We start from the raw sequence: 17,700 nt of genomic DNA, 5'->3' as shown, positions 1-17,700 counted from the left end.
ATTGCAGTCGATTCAAACACCAGACTGACTGACGTTTCGAGGAACAACACAACTGAATTGGCACTCGAATGCAAACGAACGGAGAAGAGAAAGAGTGATTGTGCAAACACACAAACTCAAGTCGAAATGAATTGGTGTTGGTCTTTGTCTTCCAAGTATGTTGACGTATGTCTGTGTATGGTTAAGTAAACCGTGTGGCACAGCATGCAAACGAGCGTACGTGCAAACTGTCAAAAGTGTTTGGCATTGAACATGCAATTCAATCAATGTAGAATTGCAGTTTTTTCCTTTATTTATTGATTTATTCCATTTGAAGTGTGCGTTGTTCATGAAATTTATTGAAAATTTCAACATTTCTCTTTATTTTAAAAGCAATACATGTACATTTGTGCTCCGCCAATTTGACAATTGTCACCCTGTGACAGTGATTCGCATTACGGCCAATACTGAGTAAAAGTGGGAGTTTGTTTGACAATATGGCGCTTTTGATTACAAACTCGCTCTCTTTCTCTCTCAAAAATGTATAGACAAAATAGACAGAAGACGACAAATCAGATTCACTTGCTCTTGACTTTTGGGCTTGATTCATTCATCATTCAATGAAGTGTGTGTGAGAGTGAGTGTGCGTGTGCAGGGCGACTAAATGAAAACGATAAAAAAAAGAAAAGGATTTGCTGTTCAACGTTAAAATCTGGCATTTATCTCTATTAAGTGTTGTTTAAGTAGCTTTTATTTCGATTTATTTGTGTTTTTAAAAACGCCTTTTGTCCTGCGTTTAAATTAAACTCACTTTTGATTCTGTCAATAGATATTGACTTGGAAAACACGCAATCGTACAACAACAGAAACAACATCAATTTTCGATTGAAAAGCAAACGGTGGCAGCAAACAACAAAAAAAATCTACAAAATTTTAGTGATAGCGCATAGGAATTAAGAATAAAATTATCGTGAAAAAATGAGTGATTTATTTAAATCTGCAATGGGCTACTTCAATACGGGTCCAACGATAAGTGTCAGTGACAATGATTTTGTTGGGCAAATCGTTGAAGTTGGTGCAGTGAAACTTCGTGTGAAGCGTGTCATCGCAGAAGGTTAGTGCATTTTTTTCCAGTCACTGTCTCAGAAGTATGGTCGTGTTGTTGTTGTCGTCGTCGACATCGTCGTCACTGTAATATTCTTCGTGTTGTTTGGTGCCAATTGCCGTCTATGATGGAAATGGCATTGAACAAATCAAACAAAGAAAATTTCCCGTATCATACATACAATATTGACTTTTCAAAACAAGATTACATAAACATTTAATTTGTGCATTCGAACTACCTTGGCACTTTGTTGAATGATAAAATTGAATCTATTTTTCAATGTTCTGTTAGTTTTTGACTGAAAAATGAAAATCAATTATTTTTCCATTCATGTTGCTTCTTTTGTTTTGTTTTGTAGGAGGTTTTGCTTTTGTGTACGTTGTACAAGACACCCAGAATGGAACGGAATATGCACTGAAACGACTACTGGGTTCCGATAAGCAAGCATGCAACAATATCATACGTGAATTGAACATTCATAAACAGTTATCTGGACATCCGAATATAGTGACATATGTAGCCGCCTCGTTTATCGACCACACGAACAGTGCAAAGGCAAATGCCGAATATCTGCTGGTATCAGAGTTATGTAAAGGCGGCTCATTAATCCATTGCATGGGCACGTCATTCGAACCAGATACAATTTTGAAAATTATTTATCAAATTAGCAAAGCCATTGCGCATATGCATAATCAAAATCCACCCATTACGCACAGAGACATCAAGGTAAGGCTGTTCGAAATGATTTTTGTGTAAACAGACACACATTTTTTGATAAGTAAATTTCCGTTGAATCACAGATAGAAAATTTCCTTTTGACGGCCGATGGCGAACTGAAACTATGTGATTTTGGATCGGCCACAACTGAAATATATATACCAGACGTTTCGTGGTCGGCACAGCAACGTGACACGCTCGAAGATCAAGTAAGTGCCAACAAGAACAGTACCATTAAAAAATCAAGTTAGAAACCATTGAAGGTGATAGAAATGTGAAAACAATTCTTATGTATTTTTTCCAGCTGGCGAGCATAACAACACCCATGTATCGATGTCCCGAACAATTGGATCTCTGGTCAAATCATACGATTGGAATTAAGAGCGATATTTGGGCACTCGGTTGTGTCATCTACTACTTGTGTTTCCAAAAGCATCCATTCGAAGACTCAGCAAAACTACGAATAGTTAACGCAAACTTCACACTGCCCGTAGATTCTAGATATCAGTGTTTTCACGACATCATCAAAGGTTGCCTACAAGTTGATCCAAACAAACGATTCGACGTGTCTATGGTTTTAGATAGACTCGGCGCTATTTCGGAGACAAAAGGCTGGCCACTGAAAGGTCCAGTGAAATTGAAGGTAAGCAAAAACATTAGTAGAATCAGCTTTGAATCGCTTCTGGCTCATCAACAATGACAATTTTCAATTAAATTCGACTCACAGGGAAAACCAATTGAAACACCACCAAGTGTTACTCCAAATGCAAGTCCAATGCATACTGCTCAAAATACTCAGCCAAACCAAAGCAACAATCCGCCTCACGCACCGAATAGGCCACCTCCGCCACGACCTGCACCAGCAAATCACAGCTCAGGTAACGTATCAATTCATTTGTTTATGAAAAATGCAAAATCAAATGCTTGTTCTCATTTCAATTAAATGAATCGATTCAAATTTTGCTTTTTTATTGCAGCAAATCGAAACGTTCCTCCTCCACGACCAGTTAGCTCGCCAGCCGCAGCGGTTCGAAACCCACAACATTCCAATGCACCACCACCACCACAACACGTTGCCCACGATTCCATCAATTCAGGTGGTGCCGGCAGTTTGTTTTCGTTTTCATCAATCAAAGGCGGCGCTGGAAGTTTGCTCAAGAATCTAAAGGATACCTCGTCCAAAGTGATACAGTCGGTGCAGCAAACGATTGTTACACGCACTGACTTGGATATCAGCGCAATTACATCTCGAGTACTTGTGATGCCATGTCCATCGGAAGGATTAGAGTCGGCATATAAAACGAATAACATTGAAGATGTGAAAGTGTATATTGAAAGTCGTTATCAATTGGGCAAAGTGAGTGTGTATAATTTCGGGCCCAGATCTTGTCCACGCTTGCCGCCACCAGTTCGAACGGTCGAAGGAAGTTTTATCTTTCCTCTGGCGAACAAAGCACCTCTTCTACAGGGAATGTATTCACTGGTTGAAGATATGTATGGGTTCTTGAGTGCGGATCCAAAATCCATTGTCATCATTCAGAGTGCAGACAATGGTCGTGCTACTGCTGCCACAATGGTAATTCAACATTTTTTCCACTTTTTATTCCACTTCTTCTTGTTATGTCTCACACACCAACTGACAATTTCTCTTTGGATGCCCGATAGACCTGCGCATTGCTTATCTACGCAAACTTGGTTCAGCAGCCGGAAGATGCTCTTCAAATATTCGCAATTCGCCGTATTCCACCGAATTTACGGCCATCTGAGCTTCGATATTTGTACTATTTGTCAGACATCGTTCGTTCAACTCCGCATTTACCACACTTCAAACCAATTACATTGAAGTCACTCACTTGTACACCAATTCCACGGGTGACAAAGGCAAGAGATGGATGTAGACTTTACGTCGAAGTTGTTTGCAATGACAAAGTTGTTCTGTCCACCATTCAGGAATATGATAAAATGAAGTACGTTCCACCTAGTAGTAGCATATATTTTCCATTTCAAAAAGACAATTTCAAAAAAAAAAATCTATTTCGATTTCAGGTTATATCACGCAAGCGAGGGAAAAATTCAAGTAAATTTGAATGCAACAATTTGCGGTGATTTTTGCGTAACTCTGTACCATGCTCGCAATGCACTAAAAGGAATGGGCCGACCGCAAGGGATAAAAGTATGCCAATTCCAAATGCACACGGGCTACATACATGAACAAGAGACGCTTCTGCAACTTGACAGACCAGAGCTGGATGATTTGCCCGAGCACATCGAGCACATTCCCATGAATTTCAATGTGACTGTTCCGATCGAAGTGAATGACACAGAACGACCACCAGCCTCAAATTGCCCATGGATTCCATTGAAATCGCAACGTAATCCACTCACGTTGTTCAGCACCCAGCTCGAATACGATGAAACTGTTGACAATTTCAGTGAGGGTTTCATTCTTTTTTACCTATTTCGATCAACATTTTTTTTTTCGAAACATATTCAATCAATTTCTCCAATTTCCAGTTACAAAACCAACGTCAAAATCATTCGAACCACCACGAAGACCATCAAATCCAGCGCCGAACCGAGCATCGATTCCACCACCAAGACCGACTCCACCTATGGCTTCAGCAGCACATACTGAAAGGCAAGATCCTACCGAAGAAACGGTTGATGTCAACGCTGTTCCAAATGTTGCCCAGCCCGAAGTTGATTTACTGAATATGTTGCCCCGAAGCAATAACACCAATGCAAGCGTTCCACCGAAAAACGCCAGCTTTGATCTGCTTGGTTCATTTGAAACAGCTGAGTCACAAGGAAATAACGCGATGCCAGACTTATTGTCCGAGTCGCAAGCCAAACCACAAGACTTAGATGATCTTTTCGGTTCATTTGGACAGACAAACAATACGAACAGTTCGAATTTGCCAGATTTAAGCAGCATGGGACTAAATTTCAACGCACCAAGCAATAACAACGTAAATTTTGACCCGTTTGGAGGAGCCGCTGCTTTCGGCACAAATGCTGATGTTTTGAGGCCAACCAGTACTGAAACATCTCCTTCGCAAGCAAAACAACCGCCCAGTGCAACACAAACAAACAAAGATCCATTCGCTGATATGGCCAATCTAGCGTCTGGCTTGAATTTAAATTGGGGCGCACAGTCAGCGGCATCCAAACCAACGGCTGGCACCAGCCCACATTCTACACAGTTCTCAAGTCCAACACATCAATACGGTGGTTTCGTCCCGAATACAAACACAGCTCAAGCAGCACCGTCTATGCAGCAAGCTCGAAGTCCAATGGAAAATCAACCATCATCTAGGCCAGACTACAGTCGATCACACTTCGAAACAAAACCAAAACAGAATGGTACAAATAATACCAATGCCGGATCATCGAATAGCAGTGGGGGTGGCGTTGGTGTTGGCGTTGGCGTTGGTGGCGGTGATATATTTGCCGATATTCTTGGACAACAAGGATACAATTTTGCAACAAAGCCACAAGGCGGCCCAAGGTCAATAAATGAAATGCGAAAAGAGGAACTTGTACAACACATGGATCCAGATAAACTGAGAATCATGGAATGGGTATGTTTGTGTAATCAGAATTTAATGGGTGAATAGTGAATACTATTATTAATCGAAATGTCTTACAGACCGAAGGAAAGAAAAACAATATTCGAGCTTTGCTCTGCTCAATGCACACGGTACTGTGGACCGATGCCAAATGGAAAAAGTGCGAAATGCATCAATTGGTCTCACCGGCAGATGTAAAGAAAGCCTACAGAAAAGCATGCCTGGCTGTTCATCCGGATAAGGTAATTAAAACACTCTTGACGAAATTGACTTGAACAACAGTTTTTAATTATACAAATTTTTTCATTTCGATTCATTGCAGCAAGCTGGAACGGACAATGAAACGATCGCAAAAATGGTGTTTATGGAATTGAATAACGCATGGTCTGATTTCGAAAACGATTCAACACAACAGAATATGTTTTCATAAGATGGAAATGGATCTAACGCATGACACAGTAGCTTAATCAGCTACAAAAATGCGAACTAATTATATCCATCATAATGTTTTGTTTAAGTGAATTCGTTGTTCATTGAGAAAAAAAATTTAAAAGTCTAAAATATTTCCAAATCCCTATACATTCCTAAGAGTGAAACTTGAAGTAAAACCGAATTTTAAATTCGCATCAATAGGAAAAAATTGCATAAAGCCAGAGTTTCTATTGATGTAACAAGCATTACAAATTTTTGTGGCAATTATAAAGTATTTACTCTATATTTCTTTATTAATTTTTCGAAGAAAAAAAAACGATGGTGCTTCTACATCATTTCATCTTAAAATTACAATCATGAGATACAAAAAGGCATTCAATAGATATGATTGCTTGAATTAGAATTTGCAATTTTGAACAACAAAAAAAACATCACAAATCAATTCACATAGTTTTTTTCTAATTTTCAAGAGCAGAATTGTGTGAACGGTCGAGTCTGTGATTCAAAACAAATTGATAAGTTGAAATTTCATCGTCTTGCCGGAAAATTGCATATGGAATGTGCTCATCAGCTCATTTATTGAATTGTTTCCATATTTGTGTTTCACATTAAATAATGGCCCATTTGTCTTCATTTCAAATCAAAGATTCATTCGACCGGTTATTTTTTTAAATTTAGCGATTCCATTATTATTAATTCATCCAATAATTTACATCGAATTAATTTGCTAGAAATCTTGTAAATATCAAATTATCAGTCTTGTATAGGATCAATTTCCTTTGTCGTTAAATATATCGGAAGCAAAATAATAAAACAATTAGATAACAAAGAATTTATCGTAAATTTTATTGTATTTTATTCGTGTAAACGTATTTATTTTCAAAACTATCCTTTTGATTCTCTTCTATATTGAAATAAAAATGTAATTTCATGAGCTGTAAATCTGTGTGTAAAAAACACATGAACCACATTCAATAAAATGACAGCATCCATAAGACATGTTGAAGAAAGTTGTTATAATAAATATCTAGAAACGAGACCTTTTTTCTTTATTCTGATATCGTAGATTTTCATTGGAACCGAATAAGCTTTTTTCAATCGTAAATTATATCAATCGGCTGGATTTTGTCTAAATATTCGTGTGACTAACGAAACTAAACATGTCTATTCCAAGAAGTTATCATCATACTTACAGTCAATCGGTTCATTCCAAACAATCCAAATCCATTTGGAAAGCAAAACATTTGAGAAATAGATACAGGCATTTTCCATGTTTCATGAACAGTTTATAAAGAATCTGTCAAATTGTTTTCATTAAAGAAATCAATCGAATAATCGAGATCTGTAAATGGTTTTCAACCGTGGCGCCATATATAGTGAAAATATCCCACAAACTGTCAACTGTCATCTTCAAATAACCCACAATATGGTGGCCGAACATTCAAACAATTATTTGGACCAATCAGAATGAGCCATTTGTAAATACACGTAATGCATAGATAGGTTTGTTCAGCACGTATAAACCACCAATAGCGGTATAAATCGAGACAAATATCCAACAATTGCATTTCATTTGAATTCGTTGAATAGTGCGGTCACACAGTCAAAGCACACAACAAATTGTCATCGTGAAATTTCTTTTCTTTATCTAAACTCAATTGGATTTAAGAAAAATAAAATATTTTCTAGTGAAAATTGAATAATAGCTCAGAAAATATGAAATATTTTCTGGTTGGAATTGTGGGCATTTTCCTGCTGGTTGGTGAGTTAGGACAGAACTTATGGCGTGAATGAATACATAGCGGTTCTTTGGGAACATTCTAGAAGATTCGATCGACATGCTTCAACTTTTAATCGGGCGTTCATTGTTTATTCTTTTTCAATAGGATTGTGTCCAGCTTATGCCGAAAAAGATGCGATTAATTTCGAAGAGAGTACAATCGACGTCAATTTGGGTGAAGATAAACAAGGATCAAGAACAGGTAATTGAAAAGCTATCAACATTTTGTTGTCTTTTTGCATAATATTTGAATAAATTCAACATTTTTCTAATTTGTTTCCGTTGTAACAGATGCTAATGCCGTGAAACGTGAAGAAGAAGCCATCAAAGTCGATGAATTAAACGTGGCACAGATCAAAGAACTACGAGATAAGGTACGATAATACTACGTATAATTGTTTTTGATTGAAACTAATAATGAAAGCCGAATTTATGAGTTAGGCAAAATACTTCGATAATGAATAGAATGATAACATTTACAAAGAGATTACGTGGCCTTGTACGCCCCTCTATTCTAAATTAAGTGCAAGTTTTAGTTTTTTTATCAGTGAATCTAACCAGATGTTCGTTTGTTTAATTAACAGGCGGAGAAGAAGGTCTTCCAAACTGAAGTCAGCCGAATGATGAAACTCATCATTAACTCGTTGTACCGCAACAAGGAGATTTTCTTGCGTGAATTGATCTCGAATGCTTCCGATGCTCTCGACAAGATCAGAATGTTGTCATTGACAAACCGAACGGAGCTCGAAACCAACCCCGAATTGTTCATTCGAGTCCAAGCTGACAAAGACAATAAAATCTTGCACATCATCGATTCGGGCATTGCTATGACCAAAGAAGATCTCGCCACCAATCTTGGAACAATCGCTAAGAGTGGCACCGCTGATTTCTTATCGAAAGTTCAAGACAATCCGGAAACAAGTGCAAATGATATGATTGGTCAGTTTGGAGTCGGTTTTTACTCGGCATTTTTGGTTGCTGACCGTGTGGTTGTCACATCAAAACACAACAATGATGTTCAACAAATTTGGGAAAGTGACTCAAGCAGTTTCTCAATCATTGAAGATCCACGTGGTGACACATTGAAACGCGGCTCACAGATCTCATTGTACCTTAAAGATGAAGCTGCTGATTTCTTAGAAGAAGACACCATTAAGGGACTGATCAAGAAATACTCGCAATTCATCAACTTCCCGATTTACCTCTGGTCGAGCAAGACTGTTGAGGAGGAGGAAGTCATCGAAGAAGAGAAACCACAAGAAAAAACTGAAGATGAAACTGTTGAAGATGGTGATGAAGATGCAAAGGTAAGCCCCAATCATTTATCTTGGTGTATGGTTGTGCTAAAATGTATTTGAAGAGAAGAATGAAACATACCAAGTGTCCGAACAGTCAAACAAAAAAGTGTATAGTTCAAATGGTTCAAGTACCTTTCAATTTGAAATATGATTTCAACAAAATTCTTTTTTCATCTCTTATAACTCTCTCAGGTCGAAGAGGAAACCGATGAAAAGAAACCAAAGACAAAGACCGTAAAGAAGACCGTATGGGATTGGGAATTGATGAATGTCAATAAACCAATTTGGACTCGCAAACCTGCCGAGATCCCAGAAGATGAATATGTTGAATTCTACAAGAGTTTGACGAAAGACAACGAAAAACCATTCACATACACTCACTTCGTTGCCGAGGGAGAGGTTACATTCAAATCACTTTTGTATGTGCCAAAAGTGCAACCATCGGAAAGTTTCAACAAATACGGCACCAAATCGGAAAATATCAAATTGTACGTGCGTCGTGTGTTCATCACCGACGAATTCAATGACATCATGCCAAACTACTTAAATTTCATTCGTGGTTTGGTCGATTCAGACGATTTACCATTGAACGTGTCACGTGAAACACTTCAACAACACAAATTGATCAAGGTTATCAAGAAGAAGCTGGTTCGCAAGGTACTCGATATGATCAAGAAGATTAGCGCTGAAAAGTATCCAGAATTCTGGAAAGAATACTCAACAAACATCAAGTTGGGATTGATGGAAGATCCAAGCAATCGTTCACGACTTGGAAAATTATTGCGTTTCCAATCGTCTGCCAGCAAGAACCTCACCAGTCTCGAGGAATATGTAGCACGCATGAAACCAAAACAAACACACATCTTCTGGTTGGCCGGTGCCAATCGCGATGAAGTCGAAAATTCGCCATTCGTCGAACGATTGCTTGCTCGTGGATACGAAGTGTTGTTCATGGTAGAACCAGTTGATGAATACGCCATTTCTTCATTGCCGGAATTCGGTGGAAAGAAATTCCAAAACATTGCAAAGGAAGGTTTCACATTGGACTCATCAGATGATGCAAAGGCCAAGTTGGAAACATTGACCAAACTATTTGAACCGCTCATCAAATGGCTGAACGATGAAGCATTGAAGGGCCGCATCACGAAAGCTGTCATCTCAGAACGTTTGAGAAAATCACCATGCGCATTGGTTGCTAACGTTTTTGGATGGACTGGTAAGTTTGTGATTTAAATTTAACGTTGAATTTCAAATGATTTTTCTTGCAATGTTTTGTCAAATTTTGTTAACGCATTGAAATAATTTCGATCAACAGGTAACATGGAACGATTGGCTATGTCGAACGCTCATCAAAAGACGCACGACCCAATGCGTGAGTACCATTTGTCACAGAAGAAGGCATTGGAAATTAATCCAAGACATCCACTTATCAAAGGTAAAGAACAACATTTTGAACATTGGACAAATTCTTATTCAAAATTGAACGACCAAAAACTAAAATACTAACGACACTTTTTTTGCCACAGAACTTTTGCGCCGTGTTGAAAACGATGAGGCTGATTCTGCAAAGGAATTGGCATTGATTATGTTCCGTACAGCAACACTTCGATCTGGTTTCTCACTTCAAGAATCAGCCGAATTTGCCGACAGCGTCGAAAAACTGATGCGACAAACATTGGGCATCTCGGAAAATGAACAAGTCGAAGAGGAGGAAGACATTCCACAAGAAGATGAAAACACCGAAGACAATTCCGAAGAAGACCGCACACAAGCTGACGATAGTGAAAATACCAATGAAGAGCATGACGAGTTGTAAACTCATTCCCAGCCACCACTTAGAAAATTAGGTCAACTGTTTGCCAATTGGCATAACATTTATTATCATTTATTTATGATCAAATCACATATTGAGACCAGTGTTTGAAATTACTTAGAATGCTGCCCGCTGATCCACTTTGAAAACCATTCGTACTACGAATCAAAACAACAATCATCATCATCATTATTAATGCTGATTCAACGACTGAATATTTTTTCTCTTAAGTATTTATTTCGTGATTAAATGTTTATATGATCGGAAATCCGTTTAACTCTCTAACATTTCATTAAACAACGGGCTCAATTTCAATCGAACATTAAATCAGTCTTTCTTCATGCATGGAAACTGATTTGTATATTAATGTTGTGATTTAATGCAATTTTTCCATAATTATTTTGTAAATTCATTATTCCTTGCATAAAGAAACGAAAATGTAAAACGTCAAAATAGATTGCGACAGAAAAAAAAAAATAAAGAAGAGAGATTTACTATATTTTCAAACCGTCAAATAAAATTTATTTGGCATTAAATCAAGAAAACGAATTGTTTTTCCCTTATTTACGGAACATTTTTTCTCCTCATTCAGCAAACGTGCTGAATACACATGCAAACAGACAGCCGTCATCACACACCGGTTTTCTGACACACTTAACTTGACTCAAGAATACGCGCACGATTTGTTGGTTAATAAAATCAACACACAAACACACACGAATGGAATGAGAGATCGCATGTCTGGGTATTAGCAAGCTTGATTATTAGAGTGACTCGATTTTTTTTTTCAGAATTTGGTGCAGACTGCAGTCAAATTAAAATTTATACATATGTTGATAACAAGCTTCAATTTTTATTTTCAGACAATAAAACACAAATCTTGTGGAATAACATTCTCTGGCCACCCTACTCTGTGTATTGTTTGTGTCATAACCACAAACGTAGCAGCTCAAGTGAACCAAGTGCGAAACGTGAATCAGCGTGCACAACAACGGCTCTAACGAGATATTGAGACAAACAAAAACAGTGTTTGCTTATCGTTGTACAAACTGCTGAATACAGAGCATTGCTCACATGGTGGTTCATTTGACCGCTTCAACTGACACTTAACCTCTTGATAATCCTTGTTATCATCGTGAACGACGCACAAAATAACTTGATAATTAAAAAATCTCAACCACTTGTTGTTTCCAATCATTGAAATTAGTTCAGTTTGCTTTTGAGCAGTATTCGACAAATAGCTTTTTATTGAACATTAGTGGAATTTTTAAGTGTCCATTCAATCAAACATGGCATCTACAAAGAAATTTGGTAAAAATAATCTTGTTTTTGACTTCAACATGTAGATCTAATCATAGTTGTTTGCATCAATTGCATCATGATTTTTTAATAATTATAATTAATTCATCGGGATTCAACATTCGTTTACGAAATCACTTTTTCTTTCAATCCAATTGAAAGTGCTCATTTTTCTTATCACTAAATTCTAAAGATAGCACTTAGTATCATGGTTTATTTTCAACTGAACGAATTAATAAAATCAAATGTATTTTTTTATAGCATTGTTGAGTGTTTCGGATAAGACCGATGTTTTGGATTTGGCCAGACAATTGCAAAACCTTGGCTTCAGTTTGGTCGGAAGTGGTGGTACGGCAAAGACCATTCGCGATGCTGGATTGAAGATTCAAGATGTTTCGGACATTACAAATGCCCCGGAAATGCTTGGTGGTCGTGTGAAAACTTTGCACCCGGCTGTTCATGGTGGTATTCTGGCCCGTGTTACTGCATCAGATGAAGCCGATTTGAAACGTCAAGGCTACGATTACATTCAAGTTGTCGTTTGCAATTTGTACCCATTCGTTGATACTGTATCGAAGCCGAACGTTACTGTTGCTGACGCCGTTGAAAATATTGACATCGGTGGTGTTACATTGCTTCGTGCAGCAGCTAAGAATCATGCACGTGTCACTGTTTTGTGCGATCCAAGTGATTACAGCAAAGCCCTTCAGGAGATCAAACAGAGCGGAGACACAACTGAAAAAACCCGTCAAAAATTGGCATTGAAAGCGTTCACACACACAGCCCAATACGATGACGCAATCTCTGACTACTTCCGTAAAACATACTCACCAACCGATTCGCAATTGACTTTGCGTTACGGCATGAACCCACATCAAAAGCCAGCCCAATTGTTCACCACATTGGAGAAGCTTCCATTGCGTGTTGTCAACGGATCACCTGGTTTCATCAATCTTTGTGACGGTTTGAATGCATGGCAATTGGTGCGCGAACTTAGCAGCGCATTGGACCTACCAGCCGCTACAAGCTTTAGTAAGATAATGAGAATCTTTTTGAATGAAATGTTTTGTTTTTTCAAATTCGAATTTAATTTTCAATTCTAATTGGATTTTTTTTCTATTCAGAACATGTCTCACCAGCTGGGGCTGCTGTTGCTGTGCCACTGAGTCGTGACGAAGCCAAATTGTGCCAAGTCGACGATATGTACGATCAACTCACACCATTGGCTACTGCCTATGCTCGTGCTCGAGGTGCCGATCGTATGTCATCATTCGGGGACTTTATCGCCATTTCAGAAAAATGCGATGTTGCTACTGCCAAGGTAAAAAGGTTCATGGAAGCTGAATCTTTTTCTAGTAAATTTTTGTTCATTTTTTTGTTCCTCGAGAGAAGAACATTTCTAAAGCAATTTATCTTTGATATTTTTCTTGCTCAAAACAGATCATATCACGTGAAGTATCAGACGGTATTATCGCTCCTGGTTACTCTAACGAAGCCTTAGCACTCTTGAAAAAGAAGAAGAATGGCGCATACTGTGTGTTGCAGGTAGAATTCCAATAAAATTTTCGAATTTTATCTGCTAGACTTACTGATAACAAATTCAATTTTTTTCCATTTCAAAAGTACCGATATGTTGTCTAAATCTTTGAAATTTCAACTATTTTTTTCCCAGATCGATCCATCATATGAGCCAAGTCCAATTGAACGCAAAACATTGTTCGGTTTGACTCTAGAACAAAAAAGAAACGATGCTCTCATTGATAGCGCAGTATTTACTAACATTGTGAGCAGACACAAATCGCTGCCACTTACTGCTGTTCGTGATTTAATCGTTGCGACCATTGCCTTGAAATACACTCAGAGGTGAGATTTAAAAAAAAAAATGAATCGATAGCGAATGTATATTTAAAAAAAAAAACGTGTTTCATAACATCATAACCGTGATCAATCTGAAAATTTATTTCAATCTAGCAACTCTGTGTGCTATGCGCGCGATGGTCAAGTAATTGGAATCGGTGCAGGTCAACAGTCGCGTATTCATTGTACACGCTTAGCGGGAGATAAGGCAGATAATTGGTGGTTGCGACACCACCCAAGAGTTTTGAACCTTAAATTCAAAGCAGGAGTCAAGCGTGCTGATATCTCGAACGCTATTGATAATTATGTGTTGGGAACGGTTGGAAAGGATTTGCCATTGGCACAATTTGAGTCGCTGTTCGATGAAGTGCCCTCATTCTTAACTGATGCCGAACGCAAGGAATGGGCCTCAAAATTGTCCGGAGTTGCATTGGGATCCGATGCCTTCTTTCCATTCAGAGATAACATCGATCGCGCAAAATTGGTTTGTATCAACATGCATCCCGAATCAAAATAGTTGTCTTTTTCTTTCCTAAATAGCAGAGAATTCAAATTGATTTCATGTTTTATTCACAGAGCGGTGTTAGCTACATCGGCAGCCCGTCAGGTTCAACAAACGATGCCGGCGTCATCGAAGCCTGCAATCAACTCGGAATCATTTTGGCTCACACCAACTTGAGATTGTTCCATCATTAATTCATTAAAAAGACACACAACGATTGCTTTGTGACAAATATTCACTGTTTTTATTCCATTTCAAATGGGAATGCTTTCAAAAATCGTAGATAATAAATGATTTTTTTTTTGCTTATACACGAATGTGTTTTATTATTATGAAAAAAAAAGAAAAAAAAATGAATAACAATGACGAACGCGTTCGATTTTTTCATACAAATGCTTTTAAAGCTAGCTTCGCTATCTGCTTATCATATCAGCTGATGATTAGGTGCAGCTTAAGTAGGAAATTCAATGTTTTCCAACACCAGTTAGCCGCTGAATGTTGTTAATCAAGTAGTCATTATATTCCTTGTAGTTGAGTGGAGCGGCGGATTGAACTGAAATCTTGTTGCGCTGATTGTCACCGTATGTTTCCACTTTTGAGCGCAACTTGAACATAAATGGTCGAAAATGTTGTGACTGAAGGAACGTATTCAACGTTTCTGGATCATTATCGACCAAGTGACCAATTTCATCGGATGTTTTGCCTGAAACAAATGACGAATACATGAAACATAACCACAATCGTTCGACCGAACTTGAATGAATCTATACCAAGCATCTTTTCAGCATCGTCTGTAAATACTGTTGCCCAACGGTTAGATGTCCAATCGGCAATGCTCATCTATGGAAAGAAAGTTTACTTTGAAACTATTGATGCGAAAATTTTGAACATTTTTTCCACTCACGTTGACAATCATGCGATACTTGAAGTTGGCGGATTCAACGTTGCAAGTTTCGCATCGATATTGGCCGTTTTGCATGTCAACGACCTTCTTCTTGCACTGATCTTGTGAACAAGCCTTATAGACTATGTTTGTGTTTCGAATCAAGCTGACAGTGCCCTTGATTTGGAAGTAATCCGGTTTGTCGCCATTGCCGAGATTCTTCAATTTGGCCTCGTGGAATGTTAACCATTCGGCAGCGTAGTTACCACCACCGCCGCCACTTTGTGCTGAAATGCTGTTTCGAATCTCTCGTCCACCACCATTATCGAACCATCCACGTAGATAATGACCTTCCTTCAAGTCGGGGTTCTTCTTCAATACAGTGCTGCCGATCGATGAAATCGATTTTCCACCATTGAATTCACCGATACGGCCGCCTTTAACCAATAGAACGGGTTGGCCACAATCGTTGAAATTCTCGGCATCTGCATTCCATAATGTCAGACTCACCGATGCATCGCTGCGAAACAAAAATGAATATAACACATTCAACAAATGAGTCTACTGAATCGCTATGTATGGTTTTGTCATCGATGTTTTTTTGTCGGCCGCATTATGAACGCGTGCATAAAACATAAATAGCAAAGTCAGCGGTACTTACGAGTTATCAACCAATGTAATTTCACGTTTCTTCAACTCTTTTCCAGTTGATTTAGCTGTGAATGCAACGAGATCACCAACGTCGCGACAAACACCAATTATATCTGTGAAAATTGATGACACACAAATTAGTAAACTAACGACAATTAAAAGGCAATCACTGTCAGCAATATCTTATCGCGAAGATTGTTTTGTTTGTTATTTTCAATAAATGGCTCGTTATTTCCGTGAACTTGTCTGTTGATAGTTTATTGATTTGTTTCAAACTCACCGACAACCGTGTTGGCTGGCTTATCCGCAATCTCGTTGATTGGGATGAAATCGTATTTCACCGTTGGGACATCGTCAAGGTCTTCTATGCATTCTTGAATCACAGTATCGTTACTGAGCGTCATCTCGTAGTCGTTTGGTATGTTGGAATAGGTTTTGTTGGCTGGCTTCAGCTGTCCCTTCGAGATATAGTAGACTTTGTCCACCTGCGATGCACAAAAGCGAATAGTCAAATTATGATTTAATAAAAATGATTTCTCCAATATACCTCAATCATATCATAGAACTTGTCGACTTGATCACGGAACGCTGTGACACGAATCTGTCCGCTTTCGTCCATCAAATCCATGCTGAAGAGCTTTCCTTCACCTTTCGCATTGCTCCAATGACGAATCGGTGGCTTAGCTGTGACTCGAGCCTTAATCACCCATTTGTTCTGGTATGGGCTCAATCCGCTGATTGGAATCGTTGCACGGCCATCGAACGCCACCGATTCATTCATATTTGGCCGTTGTGTGCGTGGCGGAGGCAATGCATTCGAGTTTGTATTTATAACGTTTCGTTGTGGCTCGGGTGCTGCAGCAGCAGCCGTAGCCGGTTTTGCCTTAAGCTCGGACAAATTAACCGGTTCGCCAATTTTTTCACCCACTTCTGCGCCATTTTTCAAAACTTCCAATGCAACAATTATCAGAACACGGCGACTATGTGAGAGAAAGAAAAACAAAGCAAACAATGTCAAAATCTTCCCCTATCAAAATCAAACTAAACACGTACCTTTCATCATTTTCGTTCTTGTTCACCACAGACGTGATGTGTTGATTCACTCTGATGATTGTGAATTCTACCAATTGTCCTTCGTTAACCAAATGATTCAATTGTGTTGAAAGCATGGAAAAACTTTGCAAATACTGGCCATCGGAGAGTAAAAGACGGTATCGTTCAGCGTTGCCACCTGCAATACGCTTTGAACCGAGCACTTGCAAAATTGGCTCTCCTTCGTACACATCGCCAGTCATTATTTGCTAATCAAAGGAAAGGAATCAAAACCGCACAAATTGAGCCATTTGCAAAAATTAAACAACATTCCAGCGGAAACATTTGGTCGACAACAAAATCAACTCGATTCTTTACCTGTAAGCAGCCAGTGGTTAGTTGTGGCGTGCTCATTTTGCTTTGTTTGAAATTTTACGATAAATAACCAACAGGAAAACAATGACTTTACGTTAATTCAATTTAATTACTCGATATACACAGAATAATTCAGGTTTTAGCACGAAATATACACGATTCTTTCCACAAACAAGGACTGGTACGCCAAAAAAGGAGAACAAAATAGAAACGCACTTACAGTACGATTGGCGCGCAAACAATGACTTCTGTCATTCATGTCGTTGCCTGATTTTCCGTATTTCACAATGTTATGAAGTTGGCTACGCAGCGCCATCTATGAGCATAAATTGGTAGTTAGAATTGTTGCGAGAATGAAAAAAAGAATCATCCCAACTAGATTGATTCAGTTAAAATTAACGCGAAATA

General features: G+C 38.5%; 4 protein-coding genes across 9 annotated transcripts; 3 read left to right on the top strand and 1 right to left on the bottom strand.

Moving 5' to 3' along the window:
- The first annotated feature begins 52 nt into the window (after positions 1-52).
- On the top strand, positions 53-6,645 carry LOC129569203 (cyclin-G-associated kinase). 5 transcript variants are annotated; one of them, XM_055447821.1, is made up of 12 exons: positions 53-155; positions 809-1,093; positions 1,443-1,810; positions 1,885-2,010; positions 2,106-2,444; positions 2,529-2,679; positions 2,779-3,377; positions 3,467-3,768; positions 3,848-4,233; positions 4,316-5,382; positions 5,451-5,612; positions 5,693-6,645. In XM_055447821.1, the coding sequence occupies exons 2-12, from the start codon at positions 958-960 to the stop codon at positions 5,798-5,800; spliced, it is 3,744 nt and encodes a 1,247-aa protein (XP_055303796.1). In that variant the 5' UTR covers positions 53-155; positions 809-957; the 3' UTR covers positions 5,801-6,645. The 5 variants fall into 5 exon arrangements, with proteins under 5 accessions (XP_055303796.1, XP_055303794.1, XP_055303792.1 ...); XM_055447819.1 differs by lacking the exon at positions 53-155 and adding an exon at positions 179-622; XM_055447817.1 differs by lacking the exon at positions 53-155 and adding an exon at positions 179-722.
- A 612-nt stretch (positions 6,646-7,257) lies between these two features.
- On the top strand, positions 7,258-11,238 carry LOC129569206 (endoplasmin). Its single transcript, XM_055447846.1, has 7 exons — positions 7,258-7,564; positions 7,689-7,784; positions 7,874-7,956; positions 8,167-8,889; positions 9,073-10,096; positions 10,196-10,315; positions 10,407-11,238. The coding sequence occupies exons 1-7, from the start codon at positions 7,519-7,521 to the stop codon at positions 10,694-10,696; spliced, it is 2,382 nt and encodes a 793-aa protein (XP_055303821.1). The 5' UTR covers positions 7,258-7,518; the 3' UTR covers positions 10,697-11,238.
- A 50-nt stretch (positions 11,239-11,288) lies between these two features.
- LOC129569208 (bifunctional purine biosynthesis protein ATIC) lies at positions 11,289-14,662 on the top strand. 2 transcript variants are annotated; one of them, XM_055447849.1, is made up of 8 exons: positions 11,289-11,438; positions 11,557-12,004; positions 12,254-13,024; positions 13,117-13,313; positions 13,433-13,537; positions 13,665-13,855; positions 13,964-14,333; positions 14,426-14,662. In XM_055447849.1, exons 2-8 carry the CDS (start codon positions 11,983-11,985, stop codon positions 14,543-14,545), a joined length of 1,776 nt encoding a protein of 591 aa, XP_055303824.1. In that variant the 5' UTR covers positions 11,289-11,438; positions 11,557-11,982; the 3' UTR covers positions 14,546-14,662. The 2 variants fall into 2 exon arrangements, with proteins under 2 accessions (XP_055303824.1, XP_055303823.1); XM_055447848.1 differs by having other exon boundaries at positions 11,428-12,004.
- On the bottom strand, positions 14,569-17,581 carry LOC129569207 (replication protein A 70 kDa DNA-binding subunit-like). Its single transcript, XM_055447847.1, has 8 exons — positions 17,296-17,581; positions 16,939-17,186; positions 16,433-16,865; positions 16,166-16,370; positions 15,896-15,998; positions 15,256-15,754; positions 15,122-15,191; positions 14,569-15,054 (listed from the first exon to the last, which is right to left on the bottom strand). Exons 1-8 carry the CDS (start codon positions 17,329-17,331, stop codon positions 14,816-14,818), a joined length of 1,833 nt encoding a protein of 610 aa, XP_055303822.1. The 5' UTR covers positions 17,332-17,581; the 3' UTR covers positions 14,569-14,815.
- Positions 17,582-17,700: the final 119 nt, after the last annotated feature.

Source organism: Sitodiplosis mosellana, unplaced genomic scaffold, assembly GCF_009176505.1.
Source record: "Sitodiplosis mosellana isolate CC-2019 unplaced genomic scaffold, AAFC_SMos_1.0 Smas_scaffold_30, whole genome shotgun sequence".
Classification (NCBI taxonomy): Eukaryota; Metazoa; Arthropoda; class Insecta; order Diptera; family Cecidomyiidae; genus Sitodiplosis; species Sitodiplosis mosellana.
This window is presented reverse-complemented; position numbering and strand designations above follow the sequence as displayed.

Coding starts and splice junctions, on each gene's coding strand:
- LOC129569203 (XM_055447821.1), top strand. CDS start 958: ATGAGTGATTTATTTAAATCTGCAATGGGCTACTTCAATACGGGTCCA. Junction 1,094..1,442: donor GAAGCGTGTCATCGCAGAAG/GTTAGTGCATTT, acceptor TTTGTTTTGTAG/GAGGTTTTGCTTTTGTGTAC. Junction 1,811..1,884: donor TTACGCACAGAGACATCAAG/GTAAGGCTGTTC, acceptor GTTGAATCACAG/ATAGAAAATTTCCTTTTGAC.
- LOC129569206 (XM_055447846.1), top strand. CDS start 7,519: ATGAAATATTTTCTGGTTGGAATTGTGGGCATTTTCCTGCTGGTTG. Junction 7,957..8,166: donor TCAAAGAACTACGAGATAAG/GTACGATAATAC, acceptor TTTAATTAACAG/GCGGAGAAGAAGGTCTTCCA. Junction 10,316..10,406: donor AAGACATCCACTTATCAAAG/GTAAAGAACAAC, acceptor TTTTTGCCACAG/AACTTTTGCGCCGTGTTGAA.
- LOC129569208 (XM_055447849.1), top strand. CDS start 11,983: ATGGCATCTACAAAGAAATTTG. Junction 13,025..13,116: donor ACCAGCCGCTACAAGCTTTA/GTAAGATAATGA, acceptor TTTTCTATTCAG/AACATGTCTCACCAGCTGGG. Junction 13,538..13,664: donor GCGCATACTGTGTGTTGCAG/GTAGAATTCCAA, acceptor TTTTTTTCCCAG/ATCGATCCATCATATGAGCC.
- LOC129569207 (XM_055447847.1), bottom strand. CDS start 17,331: ATGAGCACGCCACAACTAACCACTGGCTGCTTACAG. Junction 17,187..17,295: donor TAACCACTGGCTGCTTACAG/GTAAAGAATCGA, acceptor TCCTTTGATTAG/CAAATAATGACTGGCGATGT. Junction 16,371..16,432: donor AGTTCTATGATATGATTGAG/GTATATTGGAGA, acceptor TGTGCATCGCAG/GTGGACAAAGTCTACTATAT.